This window comes from Mus pahari, chromosome 6 (genome assembly GCF_900095145.1).
Source record: "Mus pahari chromosome 6, PAHARI_EIJ_v1.1, whole genome shotgun sequence".
NCBI classification, from domain to species: domain Eukaryota; kingdom Metazoa; phylum Chordata; class Mammalia; order Rodentia; family Muridae; genus Mus; species Mus pahari.
The window spans coordinates 7,746,605-7,771,659 of NC_034595.1; the positions used below are offsets into that span (position 1 = coordinate 7,746,605).

Genomic DNA, 25,055 nt, shown 5'->3' on the forward strand with positions numbered 1-25,055 from the left:
TGGTCTTGCAAACTTTATATGACCCAGCATAAGGCAAGGCCTGGGCCAAGTAGTGGGAGTGGGTGGGTAGGGGAGCAGAGGTGGGGGGAGGGTATAGGAAACTTTCGGGATAGCATTTGAAATGTAAATAAAGAAAATAATAATAATAATAATAATAATAATAATAAAGAAAAAGAGTTATTTTGAAGACATAATAAAAATTGGAGTATTTAGGTATATTTGACTGCACTCAGTAAATAACAGAAGCTTTTAAAAAACGAGCAAGGTATTCATTGAAAAAGTCCATGTGGCTCATAGCTTATATAGCCAAGGCTATGTGCATTTGTCCCCAGAGTTCTTACAGTTTGCTCCTAACTGTGTTGGAGTATTCTTGCTCAGAGAGATTTACTCTTCTGTAAACATTGCTTTACATTTGTACTTCAGTTTTTATTGAGCATGCACAGATCATGGTCATTGAAACTTTGCTGTTAGGCTGCATCCCTTGGGACCTGGCGCTCCATTTCCATAGACTAACGGCTTCTTGAAGATTCTTCTGACTCTGTTCTGGTGCTGTGTCAGCATCTTTAAATCACCCTTGAGTTTGCTGCAGGTGCTTGACAGTGAACAGAGCTTAAGTTCAATTGTGAGTCTACTGTGGAATTTCTAGAAATTATCTATGCCATTAAAAACTTAACAAGCCAACTACTAAGGAGTATTAAGTTCATCATATGGTTATACCAAACGACACAAATTAATTGGGTTTAGAGACTGTATTCCAAAGTGGTTGAGGACATGGGCTTTGGACTGTGACAAGCCCATCTGTATCTCTCTAGCAGTGTAACTTCGGCAGCTAGTTAAGTCTCCACTTTCACGTGTAGGAAGGATGAATGCAGCTTCCCCTATTGCAGTAACTAAGAGAAGGGCTAATTTGAGCTCATAGTTTTATGGGGTTTAGTCTCTGGTCATCTTTGACCCTTTTGGTCAAATGCTCCTGTGGGGAGGACCATTATGACATGGGTCATGTGATGACGCAGAACCCACTCCATAGCTGGGGAGATGGGAGAGAGGAAGAGATTGGGGTCCTCCCTTCAAGAGCACACCCCTATGATCTACTAGCCTCCACTTAACGATTCCACTCTTTCCCAGTAATGCTACTCTGGGGAGCAGCTTTTAAGACAATTTTTAAGCTTTTAAGGTCTTTAAGGAACATTGCAGGACTAAGCACTTGCCCTTATGAGGATTAGAAGCTGTCTGTTAACCAGAATGAACCAGATCGTATGATTTGGCACCTCCTGTAAAAGCCAGAGGATGGTGTAGTTCTGTTCATACTCCTGGCTGTGTTGCTTTACATACATAGAGGGCCTGACTTTGATACGTACGTGGAAGACTAGGATCTCCTTTTTTACATCTCTTCAGAATCCCTGTGGCCCCTCTGACTGTGCCTGCCCCTCTTCAGAGTCCTGACTGCGTGATGTATATATTCTGATCTGTAAACTTATTTCTGGGAAGAGCACAGACAGGTCAAACCTAGCTCTTGGTGCCTGTAGTCCTTTTCCTGGCATAACTTCATTGTATTGTTTTAAAATAGCACAAGGATGAGGGTGGGAAGCCGTGGTGTGGGTGAATGAAGAAAGCAGAGAGCCCTTGGCCTGAGCTCCGGGATGACTGTGCCTCCTTAGCTCCAGGGACTGTGAGAATTGGATATTTGTTGTGATTGTTTTTAACTTGCATTAATGTTGCATCGATTGTCCGCTTCGTTTCCTGAGTACTTTATATATAACCCCTTTATCCATGTCCTAGATGTTGGAAAGAGCCTGGCTCCTGTGAAGTTTTATAGGCTTTACCAGTAGTTAAACGTGAAGGTGCTTAGAGGTAGCTGCTTCTGAGAAATGTTATACAGGAAAAATACTTACATTTGATTTTTACTGAGTTTTCCCTCATTATTACTTGGGAAGTTATTAAGCAATTAGAGCTATACTGTCCACTATGGCAATACAGGTCACACATACCACTATACATTAAAATTAACTAAATGGGAAGATATCAAATTAGATTACATACTTATCTGAAAATAACATGCTGAAGCCCATTATTTTGTACAATTAATGTACTCCAATAAGAAAAAACTGAGAAGTGAGCAGTAAAAATTTTCCTCACTTGTGGTCCCACATTTCTGGACAGTGATTATTAGTTTTAGGCAGTGAGTGGCTATTCTGGAGAGCTTCATGTGGTCAAGTAATACCACTCTAGTTGCAGATTTGCAACTTAGCCCTTCATATTTCTAAAATTTGTATTTTTATTTTTTTGTAAACAAATATATTGGCTTTCAATGTCTTCTCACCTTTATTCTTCATGCCCTGATACTGTATTAAAAGCTCCTATTTGCTTTAGCATCATGGCTGTGTTTTGTTTAAAATAATACTGTTGACATGAAATAAAGCCATGACTGGTGGCACACGCCTTTACTCCTAGCTGCTGAGAGGAAGAGGCAGGCAAATTTCTTTGAGCTGGAGGCCAGCCTGGTCTGCAGAGTGAGTTCTAGGCCAGCCAAGGTTACATTGATTACTTTCAGTGTAACCTGTATTGAGGGGATGGCATTGTGTATTAGAAATCACATAGTTTAAAAGAGGATAGGTACATAGCCCATCGCGTGTAATCCCAGGCTTTGAGAAGACAAAGAGAATCTTTACATTGACCCCTTAACTTATTCAATGTGCTCTGCTGTAGGTTTCCCTAGAGAGTGGTTGTTACCGGATTTAAAGTTTTCTGTTCTGAGAAGATAATACTTTGTTTTAAATCCTAGGAAGCTCTACAAAGAATCATTTCAACTCTGGCAAATAAGAATGATGAGATTCAGAACTTCATTGATACACTAAATCACACACTAAAAGGAGTTCAGGTATGAATATTTCTTATCAAAAATTGTATAGTCAAATAATTGCTAAGTAATATCTATATAAATAACAGTCGACTTCAGAGTATAACGTCACGCAGCTGGGTATTCAAAGGACGGAACAGTAAAATAGCTTCCGGTGTCAGCCCTGCCTTCTCCACAAGGAAAGCATGTGTCGGGTCCAGGACATCTGATACCGTGTGTATAAGCAAGCAGTAAAGTCTTGCTCATTTCTGTTTACCAATGCCAATTAAAAGCAAAGTAGTGGAGAACAAGCTATTTCTTTTACTGCACACAGTGAGGCAGATGCCAATGATAGGACTTGCTTAAAGAAATAGATGAATATCAGATATTTACATTGCTATTAATATCAGTAAAAAAGTTACAGTTATGGAGTAGCAACAAAATAATTTATGATTCCAGATCACCATGAGACACTGTATTAAAGGGTCACAGGATTAGGAAGGTTGAGAACCACTCCTTTAGGGTAAGGTAGTTTATGATATGAATCTATTCTTTCATTTGCTTACGTATTTAATTTTTATATGCTGTATGACTCTGCAACAAAATCTTCATTATGTTTTTAAAAACAGGAAAATTCTTCCAACATACTTTCAGAATTAGATGAAGAATTTGATAGTTTATACTCTATCTTGGATGATGTAAAAGAAAGCATGATTAGCACCATCAAGCAGGAGCAAGTGCGGAAGTCCCAGGAGTTACAGGTGAGGGTGTGGTGAGGGCGAGGCTGCATGAACGTGGGCTTCCACTTCAGCCTTGAGGTCTTTAGGCAGAGATAAGTCTTGTCCGGGTGGTATTTACCTTGGCTTGGGTCACAAATATCTTTTAATATTTTTAAACGTTATGGCTAAAAATAACAAAAATTTACTGCTTGCCCTTTTCAGGCATAGCTTGTTGATCCATACTGTTGTTTAGCAGAACTCAGGATTCTTTTTGTCTTATCACAAAGCTGAAACTCTTCACCCCTAAAATAACAGTCCCCACTTCCCCCTTTCAGCTCCTGGCAACTGTGCCATTTGTTGCATTATTTTGATTACATAGATGTCTCATGCAAGTGGAATTGTACAGCGTTTGTTCTTAGCCGCCACTGCAGCTGTAGCATAATGTTCCCAAGCTCTGTCCTTGCTCTAGCACAAACCGGGGCTTCCTTATGGCTGAGTAACATTTTTATAAGCCATGCCATCGCTGCTTGTTCTCTGTGTGGCCTCTGAGCCATGCCATTGCTGCCCGTTCTCCATCTGCATTGTGAGCAGTGCCGCACTGAGTGTGGACAGTCAGACACACGCCTTTCCATTTTTTCAGCTGGCAGTGTGCTGACCACGTGTGTGGTCAAGTGTGGCAGTGTGGCAGCCACACTTTGAGTTTTCTGAGGTGCCTAACCCTCCGTTCCTCACCGCTGCACTATCTGATATCCCACCAGCTGTGCACAACACTTGTCCTTACCAGCATCTGCCTCCTGCTGCTTTGTTGTGCTTTGGTGGCAGACACTGTAAAGGCTATGAATCATTTTTTGTTGTTTATTTGGTTGGTTTTTTTTCTTTTGGAGACAGGGTCTTGCTATATAGATCTAGCTGTACTGAATTTCACTTGTAGACCAGGCTGGCCTTGAACTCACAGAGATCCATTTGCCTCTGCCTCCTGAGTGCTGGTATTAAAGGCATGTACAACTGTGCTTAGATATAAATCTGTATTTTTGATATGATTTTGATTTCCATATCTCTAGTGACCAGAGAGAGATGGAACAGTTTGTATGCACTTGTTAATGTCTATATATTTTCCTTGAAGAAATTTTTATTCATTTTTCTGTTTATTAAATAACTTATTTATTGTTTTAAAGTTACAGGCTTTCTTTATGCATTCTAGCTGTATTTTTGTTTTTGTTTTCAGCATGGCTGTACTGGGATTTTGAGTCCAGCCAGGGTCGTGTATATGTTAAGCACATGGTCTGCTTAGCCTTACACCTAATCCTGAGCTCTGGATATTAGCCTTTGACAGATATGACTTGGCAATATTTTCTCCTATTCTGTATTTTGCCTTTTCACTGTTGTTTTCATTGATCTCTAACTATAAATTATGATTTAAGATAATTTTTAATACTCGAGTCATGTGCAAATGGATTTTGACTGTGCTAACTTGATTCACAAGCTTAAGTTAAATAATCATTATCAAGAATTTCAGTCTTTGTTATAGAAAGTTGCTTTCTGCAAGTAGATATTTTAGTACATATTATAGTTTTCTGACCACTCTAAGAACCTTTAAGTTAATTTCATCTCACTTACTTATAATTACTTTATTTTTCCTTTTGTACTCATATTTTTATTTCATGTAATTAAGTTTTAAAAATATTTACATGTGAGCATATGTAAGAGCGAGATGGGTGTAGGGTGTGTGTGTGTGTGTGTGTGTGTGTGTATCACATGGCAACCTTTTCAAGTTACTTCTTTTCTTCCATGGTGGGACACACTCACATGGTACTTGGACTACAAATGCTTCCATCCACCTAGCCAACCTGCCAGCCCTGGTTAAGCTGTTTATGATAAATTATAAGAAAAAGGGCAGTTTTGTCATGTATATAACTAATGGTAGTTATCTTTCTTCAGTAGCTCCATGGCTTGCATACTCATCTAATTATTTAAATTTATTATAGCATATATTTAAGATTGACTATAGGAAAGTGCATTGTGATAACCTGGGTCTTGTGCTTCTCCCTAGAGTCAGCTTAGTCAATGTAACAATGCCCTCGAGAACTCTGAAGAACTACTAGAATTTGCAACAAGGTCATTAGATATTAAAGAACCTGAAGAATTTTCAAAGGTAAACAAAACAAAAAGTACATGAACAGACAAACAGAAAACCCTATCCTAGTATACTGAAGGAGTATTTTAAAAAATTTTTTTTGTCATTTCTGATGCTGTAAAGAGCTTGGGGTGTTTGCTAAATAAAATACAAGATGTTCACTTATTTAAAGCATCTACTTGTGGTTGGGGTCAGGAATTGATTAATTTTGTTTTTCTTTAATGTTCAGTTTAAGCCACATTTTCATACGCTTATGGGCAGTTTGTTTTAGCTGCTCTTCAATATCTGAGCCAGGTCGTAAGTTTCTATAGGCCTACTTCAAATGCTTGCTTATGGACAAAATAGTGTGGATAACTTTGAAGTACAATGAGTAGGTAGTGGTGAATTTTTATAAAGCTGGGGAAAACAGTTCTTTTAGTCACACTATTTTTAAACATAACATATTAAAGTCCTCAAGTTGAGCTAATATAATTGGAAACAACAACAAAAAATAGCCTTTGGTAAAACCATACAGTGATTCTTTTCATACTTCTTTATCTTCAAATTCTACTATTTAAATTGTCATGTTCCTGTTCCTAGCATGAGATGTGGATTTGAAGGGCCTCCATTTATCAGATCATATGATCTGAAAGTGAACAGAAAAAACAGCATAAATGTGATAGAATTCTAGAATATACTTCACCTTATTTTTTGAATATTAGAAGTTTGGTTGATAGTAAATATATGTGAAAAGTTCATGTGAGATAAAAGTAAATTAGCCAGGTAATATCAAGTATGTGAAATCATGAGGTAAATAGCCAGGATTCCACCAGCTCTGGTTACTCCATTACTAGTACTTGGCCTGCAGAACAATGCTTGTATCCTCTGTCAAAATTAAAATTCCTCTTCTTACCCTGAATTCAAACCTTGAACTCTTCAATGAAAAGAACTGGCCAGAACAATTCCAACTCAGTATATAATTATCCAGCTCCTCCAATCAGTTGTCAGATTAAAAGGGAAAGAGTGATTTCCTACCCATGAGTACCCGCAATGGAATAATAGCTCCAAGGCACTGTGAAAGGGGAACAATGTCTTCTGCATTTGATCACAGATGAAAAGAGAAAGTGGGGCTTATTTCCCTTTTCTCACTCACAATAGCTTGCCCCTGGAATCCTGCTCCGGGTGTGATAGTCTCTTGAGCATTGAGAAGAGGAAATGAGACGGGGAGTTTAGTCAACACCCTGCACACTGAGGCTGGGAGAAAGTCCTTCTTTAGGCTGGTCAGGAATGCAGGGCAAAGAGGGACTTAAGCAGAAGCAAACTTTACCTTTGAAAACTACAAATAAATGAAATACTTACTAACCATACCTCACAGTAGACCTTTACCTTTTATTTGTGAGTGTTGGTGTCTCACAGAAATGTAGTCTCCTACTGTACAGATGTGTTTGGCTGTAAAGAAGCTGTAAGGAGTACTGTACTTACATTAGTTTTAGGCTATTTACTTTTAGGTGAGCATGCATTTGTTTTAAGTGTATGAAGGTTTTGCTTGCATATATGTGTATGTGTCCTGTATCTTCAGAGGCTAGAAGAGGGCATCAGATGTCTAGACTGGAGTTACAGGGGTTGTAAAACACCTGTGGGTGCTGGGAACTGAACCCAGGTCCTCTGAAGAAACAGCAAGTGCTCTTTATTTACCACTGAGCCATCTCTTCCAGCCCTGATCATATGTTTTAAAAGATAATTCTTTTATGAAAAATATTGAACACACAAGCATATATATATATATATATATATATATATATATATATATGTGTGTGTGTGTGTGTGTGTGTGTGTGTGTGTGAGAGAGAGAGAGAGAGAGAGAGAGAGAGAGAGAGAGAGAATATGAATATATGAATGAATATATACGTAACTAGTTCTTTTCCAAATGTCTTTTAAAAAACAGACAAGACAAGATTTTCCCTATGTAGCTCAGACTGGCCTGGGACTTCGCTATGTAGACCAGGATGGCCTAAAGCTCACAGAGATTCACCTGCCTCTGCTTCCTTACATGGCAAGGTTAGTATTTTTGCCTAAAGGAAAAAGAACATTTTGAGATTTTTCTCTTTTTTTGTTTTCTTTCATTTTTTTGTCCTGTAAGGGGAGGGGATATTATGAAAAAATGTCTTTGTCTGAGATAGTAGGTCCCAGAGATCAAACATTAGGGACTTTATTCACATCCTGGAGTCTGTAACTTGTGACCTATACTGCCACATGCCACAAAATGAATACTTTGAATTATACCATAAAAGGTATGGGTTATCTTTTGGATTTACATAAAAAAAGAAACCCCAGGTTCATGAACATTTAAAGAAGAAAAAACTAGAGATTGATCTGACCTGAGCGGCCAGACGGGAAATACAAAGGAAGTCGACGACCAGGGTCTGTGGAAAGCAGAGTAGCAAAGGGAAGGCTAGAAGGCTCTGCCGGGAGCAGGGCCCTCCTCGGAGACAAGGAAGCCCACGTGCCCACAGACCGTGCTCAGAGGGAAGCAGAAGGAGTAAGAGTTATTTGAACTGGCACGAGGAAAAGCATTGAAGGAAGAGGCCGGCTATGTAAAGGGCACATCCGCACACATCCGCACACATCCGCACCGAGCTGAGAACCACCCTTTGCTTTTCAGGCTTGTTGTGAGAAAGCATCAGTTAGTTCTTCCCACCACAGACAACTCGAATGTCCTTAGCAAAGGCACTGCCATGAAAGTGGGTTTGACATGGGCTTTGTGGCTCAGGAAGCAAAATTATTTGGGAAAAAGTACTCCAGGTTACCTACAGTCCTGAAAATGAAGCAAGTGTAAATGTAATCTTGGTTTGACAGTGGTTCCATATTGACAACCACAGTCAGGATATCCAGCATTACCGTGATGTTTGTGAATACTGCCAAACAGCCTAGCATTAATCTCGGCATCAAAAGAACTGCTCTGTAAATTCTTAGGGAGACAACCTAGTCTTAGTGTTGCTCATGCTTGCCTGTTTTGAGACAGGGTTTTATGCATATCCCGAAGTATCTTTAATTTTCTCCATAGCTGAAGATGGCCTTGAACTCCCGATCCTTCTGACTACTACTGCCTGAGGACTGGGATTACAGACACACACCATCATGCTCAGTTTAAGCTGCTGGAGCTCAGACTTAGGGCAGGATGCATGCTAGCAAGCACTTTACCAACAACACCTATAGCCCCTGGGTGTTTAAAGTATAGAATTGATAAGGTAGTCAAAATGCTGGATACATTTACAGTGGTTTCTGTATCTTTTCAATGCAGATTAAGAACAGGTTAGGCAAAGATCCAGTTTGTTTTTGTTTATATTTAGTTGGTAATTATGAATAATTATTTGTAATCACTCCTCTACTCTTGCAGTTCTACTTAAGTAATTTTGGCCTAGGGTAACAAGTTCATAAATCTGATATATAAAGGATTGTGATGATTAATTTAAAAATCAGCCTGTCATCCTAGTACTTGAGAAGCTGAAGCAGGAGGATTGCTGTGAGTTTGAGGCCAGCCTGGACTATAGTATGAAACTGTGTCTCAGAAAACAAACCAAGAAAGTTAACTGATGAAGGGAAGAGAGAATGAGACACATTAGAGGAAGGAGAGGCTATCTCCAATCCAAACACAGAGGTGCCATGTTGGCAAGCGGGATTTAGTCGATAGAAGTAGCCATGCTTCCTGGGGGCTTTCCAGTTCTGCACTGCACCATAGCCCCAGAGGAGGCCAAGCTCTCACCCGGCAGAGTCATACGGATGCAGGGAAACATGATAGAGCAGAAGTCTGGAAAATTCCAGGCTTAGTATTTCAGAGATACAATTTTTTTTAAATTATCACTTTTGAACTTAAAGCAGAGGAATGAAAGTATATGGTAAAGTATACTTTTAGATGGCTATCTTTGGAAGAAGAATTTCTAGAAAAATATAATTTATTCTCTATTTAAAGATACTTCTTAAAGTCGGACCATTCTAGATTCTTGTAGAGAATAATCCCTCATCTACATCTACCGGTGCGTGTAAAATAAAATGTGAATCTAAATCAGAGGACAGAATGTTTGGTATATATGGTCTATGAACACATGGGGCAGCAGTTTTTCCTAGGTTTCCTGCTTTCTCATTTGTTCCTTTTCTGTTGTTTTCACACACAGTATGGTATGTGACATGATGCACAGAAGTTGAGTCAGTAGTGGTCTTCCTATCGATGGGTCATGTGAAGGAGACTGGGAGTTCAGAGCCATCAGGAAATAAGATAAAGCAGGAAAGCTGAGAAGATCCCGAATCCTGCTCTGTACTGGAGAGTTTGGTTATGTCGGTAGGCAGGCTGACTAAGCCTGGAATTAATTTACCTACCCAGGTCTGCTCAGCAGAGGTTTCAGATCACTGGGGGTGGCGAAGACTGTTTCAGTGACACTTAACAGCACAGAGGAAGAAGAACACAATATATATTCTGTAGCCAAGCAAACTTCTGAGAAAAGTAAGAGGCACTGAGTTAATGCCTTTAAAACACATAATCTGGTATCATGCTCTGTTGAGTGAAGGAAGAGAGAAGTGAAAGGGTAATGACAGAAGCTTCCTCTGTATGTAAAGAAGTACTGGGTACAGAGGAGAGTCCTCTTCCTGTCTGAATTTCACATCTATATGGAAATCATTTCAGTTCCAGCTGCCATGGCAGTATTTTTCAAAACCAGTGTAATAGTTGACTAATGTAACATTCCTTATAAAAGGGACTGTCAAACTAGGTTCATGACCTAAGGAGGTCAGCAAGCCACCACATTGGGTCTGCTGTAGTGTGAAGGCCGTGAAAGGGGCTTTTTTGTTCTTAAAAGCATTAAGAACCCAAATCCTGTAGTAGAGAAGTAAAGTAATTTGACCCCAAGGTCAAAGCGTTGATTCCTTGTAATGCTGGAGCTGGAGCATGTTGCAATCTATTTCACACCTCAGTTCTTTTATTTAGAATGATACTCAGGCCTGAATAGTTGAGGCTGGGTATAAAAATGGCCATTAGGAAGTAGAGACAATGCTAGGATTGAAAGAAGAAACAGAAGCAATGTTTTATACATTTAATTTATAATTCAACCATGTACCAGGATGTATGCTAGCAAAAAGCGCCATCTTTGTGAGCTGTAATCTCAAACTATGCTTGTTAGCATGGAAGAAAATCTTTCGTTGTATATATTATATTTAATTCATATATAAAGAGGCAACAGCTTTGGGTGTTTTCATTGTTGTTCTATGACTGTACAGTACCAGGTAATGATCTTGAACCCTTTCTAAACTTGTATTTTCATTTTCTAAAAACAAAAACAGAAGATATGTACTGTATGTGTAAGTTTATAGCTTCTGTAAACCTTCCCTTTAAGAGATGTTTCTCTCATCTATCCTTGTGTGCATCTCTACTGTTAGAACTCATTCTTGGGAGCTCAGGCTTCTAGAGTTGCAGTCTAGTTTGTATGCTAGCAAGGAAACTTTCATGTGCATAAGAACTATTGGGTTATGTGGAAATCTAGTTGAAGAATATATCAGACTGAATAAAAGTGAAGGCATATTTGAGAATCTTGTGTTTAAAAAACCACAGTTATAGTTCCATGAAACTGGTTGAAACATTAAATTTTCCTACTTTTGCAGTGATTGATATGGGGGTCTGGATTCTTCTTTGGCCCTAACATTACTTTATCAAGCTTACATGAACTATATAGATTTCTTGTAATTTATGTTTTTGATGAATATGAACTAATCTATTGCAGGGTTTATATCCTAACTTTTCTTGCATGTCGCTGCCATTGAACTTGCATGAAAAGCACTAACTACCTTCTTTCTCTTCTCCCTGATTTGCTCCAAGGCTGCCAGACAGATCAAGGATAGGTATGGTATAAAACCTACGTTGTTTTTTTATTTAAGTGTCAATATTGAAGTCAGAAATGAAATTCAGAAACCATTTTTCTTAGAATTCTGTTGATTAACATAGTATATAATAATAATTATGTATAAAGAAAATGCACTGTATATCATAGAACAACTGGCAAACTTTTTTAAAGTCACATTTTAAGTTGTGGAGATTACATATTTCTAAGAGAATTTCATTTCTGGTTTAATGTAATAGTTAGCTTTAGTTTTTAGAATAGTTCTTAATTAGTTTAGTATTGAATATTGATTTGTTTTGAATGACTTAAAATGCACCCTGCTGGGATGCAGTTTTTGCTGCTGTTGTTAAATCTAAGCAGATTCTGTTTTCAGCGAGGGCCAGTGCTGCCCAGCATCTCAGTTGCTGAAGCTCTTCATTGCTGTCCTGGTTAACACCTTCAGGTTCTCCGGTGCTGTCCTGGTGCCACCTCTTCCTTCTCCTCCTGCCTCCACCATCTCGTTCTTATACTGAGGAAAACGCTTAAATCGTTACGTAGTTTGACTTAAAAGATGCTTCTCATTGGCAGAGTCAGGAACATAACAGGGCACTTGGCACTTGCTGGAACAGATGTGTGTGTTAAAGAGGCTGAGGTAACACTGGTTCTGTGTTCACTGGCTTTCGGAATACTTACTGAGTGTTGTCTGTAGTTTGTAATTTGAGGCTTTTTACCTCAGGATCGTGAGATTCTCTGACAGGCACAACTTTTGAGTCTCTTCAAGTCTAGATCAGTTCATTCTTTATCAGGAAATTCACAGAAATACTCATTATGGATGGTGTGAAAACCAGTGTCTGTTGTTAATTTGGAGAACTTCTTTACTGTGTTTCTTTGTGGCTGTTTGATGGTGGGAGTCTGGGGCGGGGTCTGGAGCAAATTTACAGAGTCAAAGCAAAGCTATTGTCCATGTTTGTAGATTTTATATTATGGCGTGATTAATGGTGTGGTTCATTCTTGTAAGTGCTGGATGTTGGAAACTTACTAGAGTTTCCTTGTAAGAGATGGATTCTCACCCTGTTTCCTAGGCTGGCCCTGAGTCCCGAGTTCTTCCTGCCTCAGGTCTCAAGGAGCCAGATCTGCAGGTACTCGCTGCTGTCCTCAGGGAATGGAGTAGGATGAGAGGAGTGGGTAAGGGGAAGTCTTTGACAAGGTAGACGTGTCGGCTGAGATTTGCCAGAAGCAACCCTCTCTTACCCAGGCTAGGTCATTACTCCTTACAGCTCTTCTGTTACACTCTGCTGTGCCTCCTGATTTTTCTGTCCTAGAAATCAAATCCTAACCAGGTTTTGGGCTGTCCAACAAATCTTGAGAGAGCTCTCTCCTTGGTGTCAAGGTTCTGTGTCTGGGCTTTCCCGGCTTTCGTCTTTGCTTCTGATGCCCTCTGTTCAGGTTTGTTAGTCAGGATTTAATTTTAATGCCAGCTTTTATGGCTTCTCTCCTCCTCAGTCAGCCTCTCCATGTGACCGCATCAGTGTCCCCGCTTCACGGGAATCAGAGTCCTTGTTTCTTCTTTGTTTTGTTTGAAGCCTACACTGTTGTCTTTGTTCATTTGACGACCAGAGCATTTGTTCCTTGTCTGAAGAGTATTTCTAGGTCTTAGCCTATTTTTTAACTTGATTAAATGTGCTCATCTGTTTTGTAATTATTTTCTGGTCACCATGATAACACTGGGAGGAAATGGTTTTTTAATTCAGCTGCTAATATAAGAGATAATCTAGGAAAATCAAATAAATAAAAATATAACAAATAGCATGGTTTGAGACCATCTTCATCAATTTTAGATTTTTAGTTTGGGCTGTAAGGCTAACTTGTCTAAATATAATCAGTTTAAAATAAATTTAAGTTTTTTGAAAATATTGTTATACATATGAATTGATTTTACTCATGTAGTTTTTTTGTTTGTTTGTTTGCTTGTTTGCTTGATTGTTCTCTTGTTTTTGTCTGAGACAGGGTATCTCTGTGTAGCCCTGGCTGTTTTGGTACTAGATCTGTAGACCAGGCTGGCCTCAAACTCAGACATCAGCCTGCCTCTACCTCCTAAGTGCTGGGACTAAAGGTGTGTGCCACCACTGCCTGGCAGATTCATACAAGTTTTTACTTTGACTAGAAAGTGTTCATATTTTTTTCTATTATAAGTGATATTTCTACTGCATTAGGAGGAGGACATTCTTTTCTTTGTGTTCCTTTTTGATTATGTCAAGTTTTTTGTAGATTTACTGGTTTCAGATTTAAAATTCCCAAATCTTTAGCTTTCCTCATTAAGCAATTAGTTCATTAGGTTTAAAAAGACCAGTGAGGCTGAACCCCACTTATTGAACTGTCTCATCTCAGTATAGTGATTAGGAACTCGTAAGTCAGAAAATACTCAGGGCTGTGCATGTACAGCTGAGCCCTCGTCCTGACTGTTTATCCGTCCAATCAAGCTCTTATTCCTTGAGAACTAACTGCTTGTGCTGTATATACGGAGTATGCAGTGCATATTTGGTTTCTAAAGCATTCAGACATGTAAGCTGCCTTCCCCATGCACTGATTTACAGTGTATCACTTTCTTCTTGCTAAAGAAATTTCTGCTTGTTCATGATATTACAGGGATTGCTTCACTTTGTTTTAAATGAAGTAAAATAACTAAGTATAGCAACAGTTTTACATCAGCAAGTTTGCCATCTTTCCTCCGGTAAGCTCTTGGTAGCAGGTCCCGTTGCCTAGGCCTGGTGGTCCTTTGTCCCTGTAGCTCTGTTTATATTGTCTCTCACACTGTGGACTAGGAAGGGAACATTGATGAATAGACATCTGTAGCTTACTTTCTCCAAGGATGTTACAAAACTGAATGTGACATTTATAGAAATTTACTGTAACATGAAAATATTGAAATTGATGATTGACAAGTTATTTAAATACATTTATTTTCTTTTTTGTGTGTGAGAAAACCATTCATTTGGTTAGCTGAGGGAAAGCAATTACAAACAAGGGCACGATTAAATGGATTTCCTTTTTACATCTACATATGAGTTTCTTTTAATTTTCAGTTTTTGCTAAGAACTTCCTCCATAATTTTGATAAAGCAACATCTGATTTGGTTAGATCTTTATTTTGTATTTTACTTCACGTTTATCTGAGTGCTTAGTGAACACTTCCTATTCTGTGTCACATAGGTCCACTAGGCTGTCTCTCATCGTAGCATCTTTCCATGCAGATGATGCTGATAAGTGGGAGTGGCATCTTGGTGGTGTTGCACTCACTGTTCAGGATCTCAGTTGTCTCCTTTGTTGTTCATGGTCTTTAGCAGATTGCAGTATGTAATGCCAGGTGCCTGCCTTTGTTGAGAGGACATGCTGTACCAGTACCTGGGAGAAGGCTTAAAACAGGCTCATGCTTCGGTGGAAATGAGTAAGGCTAGGTACTGGGAAGTGAGAGTACACAGAGCTTCAGATGAATTGGGATCTTGTAGAGATTAGTTGTATTAGATATTGGTTATTGCAATAGCTATGAAATTTTAGAAAACTGGCTGGAGTTTCAGCATTTGATTCAGTTTCCAAAAGAAAAGGAAAATTTGTTTAACTGCCTGTATTAGAGTTTCTACAGTCATAGTGAAATAATTTTTATCTTAATGTTTTATAAATTGTATAAAATGTACTACTTTACATTCACTTATTTTAAAAAGCATGTCTGTGTTTACCATAGAGTCACAATGGCTTCAGCCTTTCGCCTTTCTTTGAAACCAAAAGTCAGTGACAACATGACCCATTTAATGGTGGACTTCTCTCAGGAAAGACAGATGCTGCAAACTTTGAAGTTTTTGCCAGGTAAATGCATTATTACATGGGAACTTTCAAAAAAATCTTGCAAGAGTTTTCTGTAATGACCATTATGTAAATATTAAAGAAATATAGTATATTTTACTTTAGCAAGAAGTAGCTTTTATTGAAGACAATTATTTTCTTGTAGTACAAATGCAACTTTAATGACTTTAAGGCATAGCACACGTTGCTGTTTTGGCAAAGAATTGTAGTTGGTCTCAAGGCTAGACTGCATAGATTTGAATTTTGCTGGGGTTATTTTTGCAGTGTGATCTCAAGAAGTCAACTAACTTTACTAATTTCCTACATCTTTAAAATGCAATGCTGATGTTCTCAATGCTTCATAGGTATTGTGTGGCTAGAGTCTAGCACACCTATAACAGCAGCTGGATTCATTTTAGATGTGGTGAATGTTTACTGCCCGTCTTGTTGCTCTTATGTTCGGCGTTCAGAATGAACTATCTCCCTGATAGTCTGCTAACAGAGAGAGTTAGTCTAACCGTGTGAAACTCAGCCACAAATTATCACTTGTCTGTGTACAAGAGCCAGCTGATGGGTTTTGCTAGTGTTCTTTGAATTCTATCTTTGTATTTTTAGTGCTGAGTAAACTATTTTTTATTACCAAGTAATTCTGTCAGTTGATATGTAAAATTGTTTAAACAGTGGAGATTTGGGGAATCAAGAATCCATTTGAAAGTGAAATTTCACTTATATGTTTTTGTGGGGTTAGTTTATCTGTGCTTTTTGCTTGCTTGCTTGCTTGTTTTTGAGATTGGCTGTTTTTTTAATAGGAAATACTAATTGCAGAAAGCCATTTCTTCTCTGAATTTAAACCTAGTCATAGAGACTACTATAATAATGCTATAATAGAGAGATCCCAGTGAGGGTAGCGTAGGTGAACTGACTTGTATGGGAGAAATTATGAGCTGTAGAGGAGGAATGTAGAAGGAAGGTGAAAGATCGGAATGCATCTGAGAGGAGGAAGGTGTCTGTGGCCAAGCGAGGTACAGACTCAGGACTGCAGGTAGCCCCTGACCTACGCAGATCTGACTTGGAGTTTTCTGTAGTAAACTGGTACAAAGTGATAAATGTTCAGCAGAGACCATATCTGAGATCTGGGTCTTTCCCTAGGTTGGCAGTATGCAGTTGGATGGGTTATGCTCTGTGATGGAGGACAGCAGCAGGAAGCCACAGTTTTCAGTGAGCCTTGTAAAGAGACAGTGGTATGCAGTGGGGCATACTGTGTGGGCAAACTGCAATGCACCATAGAGTAGGTTTATTTTTACATAAGATACTTTCAAGTTATGTACTGCAAGCCTGTTGCAAATTGAAGAACATCTGTGCTATCATTCAGTTCAAAGGGTTCACAGTTGGTGTGCAACTGATATCAAAAGGCAAGGAAACATTTTTTAGAGTTTCTAAATACCAGATACTTTAAATGCTTTGGCGAGTCCAGTCTAACACTTAGGATTTTCTTGGGAAAAGACTGGATCTTATTTAGTTTTGAGAGCTTGAGGTTTTAGATCAGAGTTCTGCTGATTATTTGTTGATGAGATCTTACTCTTTGTGTCCATATGTTCACTCACTTGTGAGCTTCAGACTCTACTTAACAGCAGAACACAGCTTCATGTGCGCAAGTCAGCACTGCACTGCCACAGAAAGAGGGAGTGTGAGTGTTCACTTGGAGGGACGAGAGCAGGGACTTAAGTTCTGACTGGCAGTACATCTCAAAATTTTTTAAGAATGGCATTTTCTGCCGGGCGTGGTGGCGCACGCCTTTAATCCCAGCACTTGGGAGGCAGAGGCAGGCGGATTTCTGAGTTCAAGGCCAGCCTGGTCTACAAAGTGAGTTCCAGGACAGCCAGGGCTACACAGAGAAACCCTGTCTTGAAAAAAAATAAAAACAAAAACAAAACAAAACAAAACAAAGAATGGTGTTTTCTAAAGTACGTATAGAAAAGAATTAAAAATATATCTTGGGTCTCATTGACTGTGTACTATTTACCATTAGTATGACTCGAGAATTTTACCCTTTTCATTAAAGCATAGACAATTTCCACCCCTGGGAAAGAAAGATGAAATGGTAGCAAGCTAACGAGAAGACCTGTCCCACTTGCAGTTAGAGCTTCCTACAGCCCTGTGCTGGAGAGGGATTGCAGGCCCAAGAAAGGCAGGCAGAGCAGCGCTGAGCACACAGGCCAGTTGCTCTCTCTCACGGCACAGCAGCTTTCTTTGCAAGACCAACGTAGCTATTGCTTTCTGCATCACAAATGGGAAATGGCTAGACAAGTATCACAAACACAGTCATGTAACTGACAGTATTTGGACATTTTGCTTCCCTAAATTGGCCATTCCTTTAATTAAACCTGGTATTATTCTACCTGTACAAATATGGAGGCATACATATATACTATACTGCTAAATACTTTTGCTTTGGCATGTAATAGTATGTGAGAGGTTCTTGTTGATAACTTCAGTTTCACTAATGGCTGGATAGTCTGAACTTTTTATTTTTATTTATGATAGGATATTTTGTTTAGCTTTCAGAGGACAGCTTGCAGAAGTAGGCCTTTGTCTCATATGTGGTATATGCCCTTGACACCTTAGTTTTTCTATCAGATCAGTTTATTTTTCTTATATGTAATATATATTTATATAGATATAGATAATTTCCTTTGTGTCTGTTATATTTTAATAGATAGTTCTTACTTAGATTAACCATTGCATGATTATATAAGTATACATACTTTCTTATAGTTGATTATTTAGGTAACTAGTGAGTTATTGAAATAGGATCTCATTGTGAGGCCCTGGCTGCCTTAGCACTTGCATGTAGATCAATCTGGCCTTCACCTCATAGATATTTGACTACTTTTGTATCTGGAGCACTAAGCTATCATGCCCAACTTACAGTGTGTTTATTATAATATTTTGAATATAGGTGTTATTTTGTAGACCAGTTTTAGGTTCCTAGCAAGCAGGAGCTGTGGAACATTATCAAAAATATACAAGACCCAAAGTCCTTCCCCCATTATCAACATCCCACAGCAGAGTGGCGCATTCGTTAGAAGTGAAGACTCCCCAGTGATTAGTCATCATCACATAGTCCATACTTTACATTGAGATTCTCTCATGATGTGATCCTGCCGTGTTCTGCATCGCAGCCTTTTCTGGAAAGTCACCGAAGTGAAATCTTTTCACTGGTAGTCTTCACAGATTCTATTCTTTCACCTAGTAAAGAACTTTAATTGCTTTTCATTTCTTTTCATGGCTTGCTAGCTCTTAAAGTGTTGAATAAAAATCCAGTCCTGATGGTCCATATGTAGTTTACTTAAACAGTTGCCTTCTAAAGGACAATTGAATTGCTTCTTAGTTTTGGCACTTCTGACTGTAGTTTTAAACATATATCTTTGTGTAGATGTAAGATTTCAGCTTCTTTAGGTAGTTTCTGGGTAGTGTGATGAGGTTGTACTTAGTTTTGTAGAAAACCTCCCAAGTGTCTTCCAAAGAGTCTATGAATTTGCAGTCCCACCAGCAATGAATAGGTTCATCTTGCTCCACATTTTGCCACCAGTGATACTGTAGTGTCATGGCTGTTGTAATTTGTGTCACATGCTCAGTCTCTGCTGTCTCTTTGATGCGTTACCTGTTAAAACCTTTGGTTTTTTTAAAAACCTTGGGTATTTGTTGTTTTCAGTACAGGTCTCATTCACTATGTTGTTCATGCCATAAACTGAAGATTCTCCTGCCTTGGCCTTCAAGTACTGGAATTATAAGATGAACTACATGCTAGGCTCTGTAATGTTTACTTTAGTAATCCAGCTTAACACACATCTTTAACAATCATGACTTTGGCGTTGTATCCAAAAGCTGTCACCAAACCCAAAGTCATTTAGCTGTTCTGTGATATCTTCTAGGAGGTTTATACTTTCATTATTTTCCTTTCAGGTCTGTAATCCATTCTGAGCTCATTTTTGTGAAAGAATGTCAAATCTGTGTCTTAATGTTCCTTTTCCTCCTCTTCCTCTTCCTTTCATGTAAATATCCAATTACTATAACATTTGTTTGAAATACTTTTGTTTGTCTGTATTATTATTATTATTATTATTATTATTATTATTATTATATTTATTATATATTATTTATTATCACCATTATGAAAGATCAGTCTTATATTTTTCTGGGTCTGTTCCATAAATCTGTTTGCTTTTTCTTTGATCAACATTACATCTTTTCTGTGTATGGGAGTGGCTCAGCTATCTATAGTTCTATGTGTTTACTCTAGTTCCTTCTTAGACCATAGCCTTCCTCCTTCCTAGGTCATTGTAAATTTCTGCATATGGAAGTAACTTGGCTTCTCTTTTAAGTATCTGTAGGGAATCTCCATTTGTCAGAAGAAATCACCAACTTTCTTCTAATATGCAATGTAGTCTGCCATACCTGACTGTAATGAAGATTCTAAGTATACTTTGCTAAGCTTGCCCTGAGATTTCTAACTCAATGTAGTAGGTAGTAATGCCTGATTTCTTTCACTATCTCTCTTACAATACTAGAGGCAATTCTGAATGTCACTGAATAGGCAACATTCTTACTGAACTCAAAGCCCATGGTCGGCACAAGGACTATATATGGCATTGGTGAAAGCCAGGAAGCAAAGTTCAATTTTGCTTAGATATTTGACAAGTCATTGCTTAGAGACACCTATAATAAAACAATATTGAGGGAAAGCACACAGATCCATTCACCGATTAAAGTAAGGACATTATTGGAGCATTCATTATACAGGATGCCACGGTTCCAGGAGACTAAGTTTCCGTGAGCTTTTCGCCTCGGGACTGCATCCAGGTTTCTAGACCTATCACACGAGTCACTACTGTAGCAGTTAATGTACATTTTGTGGGCCAGAATGTAGTCTGTCTTGCTGAAACTCCATAGGCATTTCAGGTGATTCTGTATTCTTCTAACATTGCACACAGCAGACCATAGATGTCAGACTTACAGTTGATGGTTGTTTAGTTCAGCAATTTTCTGAGGTGTTCTGCCTTCTAGATCTTTCTGATTCTGATTGAGGATTGTTGAAGTCTCTAACTGGTCTGGATTTATGCACGTCTCTTTGCAGTCTTATTAGTTTTTGACTGATCAAATTCTTGTGGAGTCAATACCACACCCTTTCTTATCCTTGAAAAACCCCTCACTCTTCATTGACCTCTGTAGATAGGTATTGGGGTTCTCAGCCGGTACTGCCCAGTTCTCCAGGCCTTGGCAGCTGTTTGTTGTTACGTTGCCACACAGACTTTCCAGGAAGACTAGGTTCACTGTTGTTAGGTTCCCTCCCACTCCACTTACTCACATCCCACGTGGTTCTACAGCCACTTGAGATTTCCAATATTTGTTTTGTTCACTGTTTTTCCCATTGGTTATTTATCTGCAAAGAAAATTTTGTATCCTCTGGATATGTTTCATTTTTTTTTTTTATTTTCTTTCTTTCTGGACGTCTAATAAAATGCTGACTCGGGATGATGAGAAGGAACTGTCTTCACCCTGGTTCTGCAGTCTTGGGGTTAGGTATCGTGTTTCTCACTATTAAGTGTGATGTTAACTCCGGGCTGTTTTGAAGATTTTTTTTTTCCTTTTACTTAGTTTTGTGTTGATTGATTGTTTGCTTTTGAGAATCCTCTAGCCTCAGCCTCTCAGGAGCTAGGGTTCAAGGTGTGCACCATTAGGTGCATATAGGTCATGGCCAGCTTGGAAAATAGTTATTTTATTTATTTATTATATGTGTGTGAGCGTTTTTCCTGCATGTGTATATGTGCACCATCTATGTGCCTAGTGCCTACAGAGGCCAAAAGAGGGTGTCAGATGCCTGGGACTGGAGTAACAGACAACTGTAAGCTTCCATGCAGAGCCTGGGAATAGAACTAGGACCTCTGCAAGAGCGGTAGCTGCTCTTAACCACTGAGCCATCTTTTCAGCCCATTGAAAGTATTCTTTTTAAAGTAAACTTTCTTTTTTTTAAAAAATTAATTTATCTTTTAAACTCCATATTTCATCCACCCTTCAACTGTTCCATATCCCACACTTCCTCCCCAACCCCCCTGTCTCCACATAGATGTCCCCACCCCACCTGACCTCTAAACTCCCTGGGGCCTCCAGTCTCTTGAGGGTTAGGTGTATCATCTCTGAATGAACAGACCCATAAGTCCTCTACTATATGTGTGTTGGGGGCCTCATATCAGCTGGTATGTGCTGTTTGGTGGTCGAGTGTTTGAGAGTTCTCGGGGTCTAGATTACTTGAGACTACTGGTCCTCCTACAGTGTTGCCCTCCTCCTTAGCTTCTTCTAGCATTTCCCTAATTCAGCCACAGGGGTCAGCTGCTTCTGTCCATTGATTGGGTGCAAATATCAGCATCTGACTCTTTCAGCTGATTGTTGGGTCTTTTGGAGTGCAGTCATAATAGGTCCCTTTTTGTGAGTGCTCAGTAATAGTGTCAGGCCTTGGGACCTCACCTTGAGCTAGATCCCACTTTGGGCCTGTCGCTGGACCTTCTTTTCCTCAGGCTCCTCTCCATTTCCATCAATTATAGGTCAGAGATGTGACTGTATGTGCTCCCTCACTTGATGCCCTATGTACTCACTAATAGGTAGATATTAGCCACAAAAAAAAAAAAAAAAAAAAAAAAAAAAAAAAAAACAATAGTACAGAATACCCAAGATACAGTCCACAGAACTCAAAAAGGTCAACAAGCTGAAATGCCCTAGTGAGGACTCCTCAGTCCCAGTTGGGAGAGAGAAGAAAGCAATCACAAGTGGGGAGGGAGGGAAGGACCTGGGAGGGAAAGTGGATGGGGAGAGGGACATAAAGGGTAGTGGGGAACCTGATCTGGTATTGGGAGAGGGATAAGGACTGAAGCCCTGAGGGCTAGTGGAATGAATGGAAACAGACAACCTCAGGAAATAGGAGGTTGGGGGACCCCCCAGAATGCAGGAGAGACCTGGGAGGTGAGAGACTCTCAGGACTCAAAGGGAAGGACCTTAGATAAAGTAAACTTTATGTTTCTGCTTTGCTAAAAGTTCTTGTAATGATTATTGTAATATAGTTTTCATTTATTGTTATGTGTCATATCTTTATTAATATTATTGAATATATTCATCAATTTCAAATGTTGATCTAGCTTTACACACCAAACTTGTTTCTTTTTTTTTTTTAAATAAGTACTCATCATGTAGCCTCATCTGCCTGTGAAACTCACTGCAGAGCTGGCTCACGTTGGTCTCATAGAGATCTGACTTTCTGCTTCCCAAGTGCTAGGACTGAAAGTAGGCACTGCAATAAGAGGAGTAAATGTTTTTACATTCCCACTTAAGCCTTACATATTTTATATATGTATCTACATAGCATATGCAGAGACTCATACAGCAAGATTCATCTGAGTATATATATACTCAGTATATATTTCACAGCTTTGCAATACTGGATAAGTATATATATACTTATCCAGTATTGCAAAGCTGTGAAATCTCTTTTGTGGAAAATAAATTGATTTATACTCATACATGTTAATTGTAGCTGACTGAATCCATTCATTTTAATGTATCATAAAACTCGAGAAACACTTAAAAATTTGTAAGTATTTTTGAGAAACAAGGAAATCAGTTTTGTTTAGTATGGTAAAATTATTTTTTAAGGTTTTTGAAATTTGATAAATACGTTTTATGTATTCTGGGGTATAGTGTGATATTTTTATATATAGTCAAATCATAAAGTCATGATCAAATTATTCATGATCACATCATCACCCAAAACATTTGTGTTGGGAGCATTAAAAATATAACTATTTTAAAGTATAAATTATTGCCAACTATAATCATTTTCTTCTGCTTTGGAATATCAGATACTATTCTTGTTATTTAATTTGATATATTTGTTCGTACCTGGTAACCAATTGTTCTCTTATCTCCCCACTCCCTATAAACTAGATTATTTATTTATTTATTTATTTTGTTTTTTTTTTCAAGTCAGGGTTTCTCTGTGTAGCCTTGGCTGTCCTGGAACTCACTCTGTGAACCAAGCTGGCCTTGAACTCAGAAATCTGCCTGCCTCTGCCTCCCAAGTGCTGGGATTAAAGGCATGTGCCACCACTGCCTGGCTAAACCAGATCTTAAAAATACACTGAAAACAATTTTTACTTAATTATTATATTCAAATCTTGTCAATACCTATTTAATTTGTAACAACATTTAAAATATATTTGCAAGTAACAAGCCATTCTCAATTATCTTTAGCATGATAGATATTTGGAATTTACCTGTTGCCATCTAAGATGTTAATAAACCTAGAGTCTATGAGAAAACTTTGGAGTGCAAATGTTTATAATCTGGCAATAAGAGGCTTTGAAAATAATTATTTTGAATTTCTAGGTTATCCTCTCTCATAACCTGACTCCCTTTTGAATATTTAGAAAGAAATAGCAGAGGTTGAGTGCCAAGTATAATAAATGTTTGCTTAGTTTTATAATAGCCCCCCCCCTCGCTTTTTTTTTTCCTTCTTTGCAGTCCCAAAAGCTCCAGAGATTGACCCAGTAGAGTGTTTGGTAGCTGACAACTCTGTGACTGTAGCTTGGAGAATGCCTGAAGAAGATAATAAAATCGACCATTTCATAATGGAATATAGGAAAACGAACTTTGATGGACTCCCACGTGTTAAAGATGAGCGATGTTGGGAAATGATTGATAATATCAAGGGCACTGAATATACGTTATCAGGTAACACGACAGCATTTCATGAATCTAATCCTTAGAAAATAAATTGAAATAAGAAAACAGTTTGTTATTTTAAGTGACAAAATTAAGTTTTATCAACAAAACTGCTGTTTTAGATATTTGTTATATGAATGAGTTTCTATTAAAATATCAGTAAAACTTTTAATGACAACATTTACAACCTATTAAAATGGTGTATGTAAGGCAAGTATAAAAGGGTGTTGTGGAAGCAATATTCCAGAGCATTCTTTTTTCCTTGCTTTGCTTTTCTTTTTAGTTGTTTGTTTGTTTGTTTGGGCAGACCCTTCCATGAGCCCTGGCTGACCCGGAGCTGACTAAGTACCACACCAGTCTTGAACCCTGCCTCCGGAGTGCTGGAATTAGGGCATGTGCACCAGGCCCAGCTCACCTTTCACTTTAATTTTTCAACTAAGTAAAGAAACTATTTATTTTTTAGATCTATTCAGACCTCCACATTTCAGGGGTACTATAACCATCATTTTTCTCTGTGTTGATTGTTTAGCTCCACATGAGCCCAGAATTGGGACTTTGCTAAGACATTTTTGTGTCAGCCTATTGAATGCTTTTTAGAAGGTATCTTAGTATATTGAGGTCTTTTGATGCTTTAAACGACAAAATATTAGCAGAACTTTTCAGTGTGTCCTGTGCAGAGTGGGATACATTGTGAGCTGTCCCGTCTTGTTGAGCACTAGTTCCTTTCCTGGAGCAGGCATTCTGTATAGTAGACATGAAGTGCATGCAGCACACTACAGTTAGTCAGCACATCACATGCCACTTAATCCTGAATGGTTGGAAATGGTTTGTAATTGTTGCTTTACAGATAGAAAACAGGTCCGTCAAGTTTTAAAGGTTTATAGCTAGTGATGTTTCTTTTTTTTTTTTTTTTTT

The 25,055-nt window shown here is 38.5% G+C and overlaps 1 protein-coding gene across 4 annotated transcripts in view; it reads left to right on the top strand.

Moving 5' to 3' along the window:
- The window catches only part of Fsd1l (fibronectin type III and SPRY domain containing 1 like), a 66,242-nt gene that overhangs the window by 15,108 nt on the left and 26,079 nt on the right, over nucleotides 1-25,055 (top strand). For 3 of the 4 annotated variants that reach the window (XM_021200251.2, XM_029539884.1, XM_021200252.2), the window contains exons 2-7: nucleotides 2,783-2,878; nucleotides 3,466-3,597; nucleotides 5,606-5,707; nucleotides 11,532-11,554; nucleotides 15,271-15,392; nucleotides 23,940-24,149. In XM_021200251.2, coding sequence (XP_021055910.1) covers nucleotides 2,783-2,878; nucleotides 3,466-3,597; nucleotides 5,606-5,707; nucleotides 11,532-11,554; nucleotides 15,271-15,392; nucleotides 23,940-24,149 — 685 coding nt within the window. Of the gene's footprint in view, nucleotides 1-2,782; nucleotides 2,879-3,344; nucleotides 3,360-3,465; nucleotides 3,598-5,605; nucleotides 5,708-11,531; nucleotides 11,555-15,270; nucleotides 15,393-23,939; nucleotides 24,150-25,055 lie in introns of those variants that run through there. The other variant, XM_029539885.1, reaches the window with a different exon arrangement.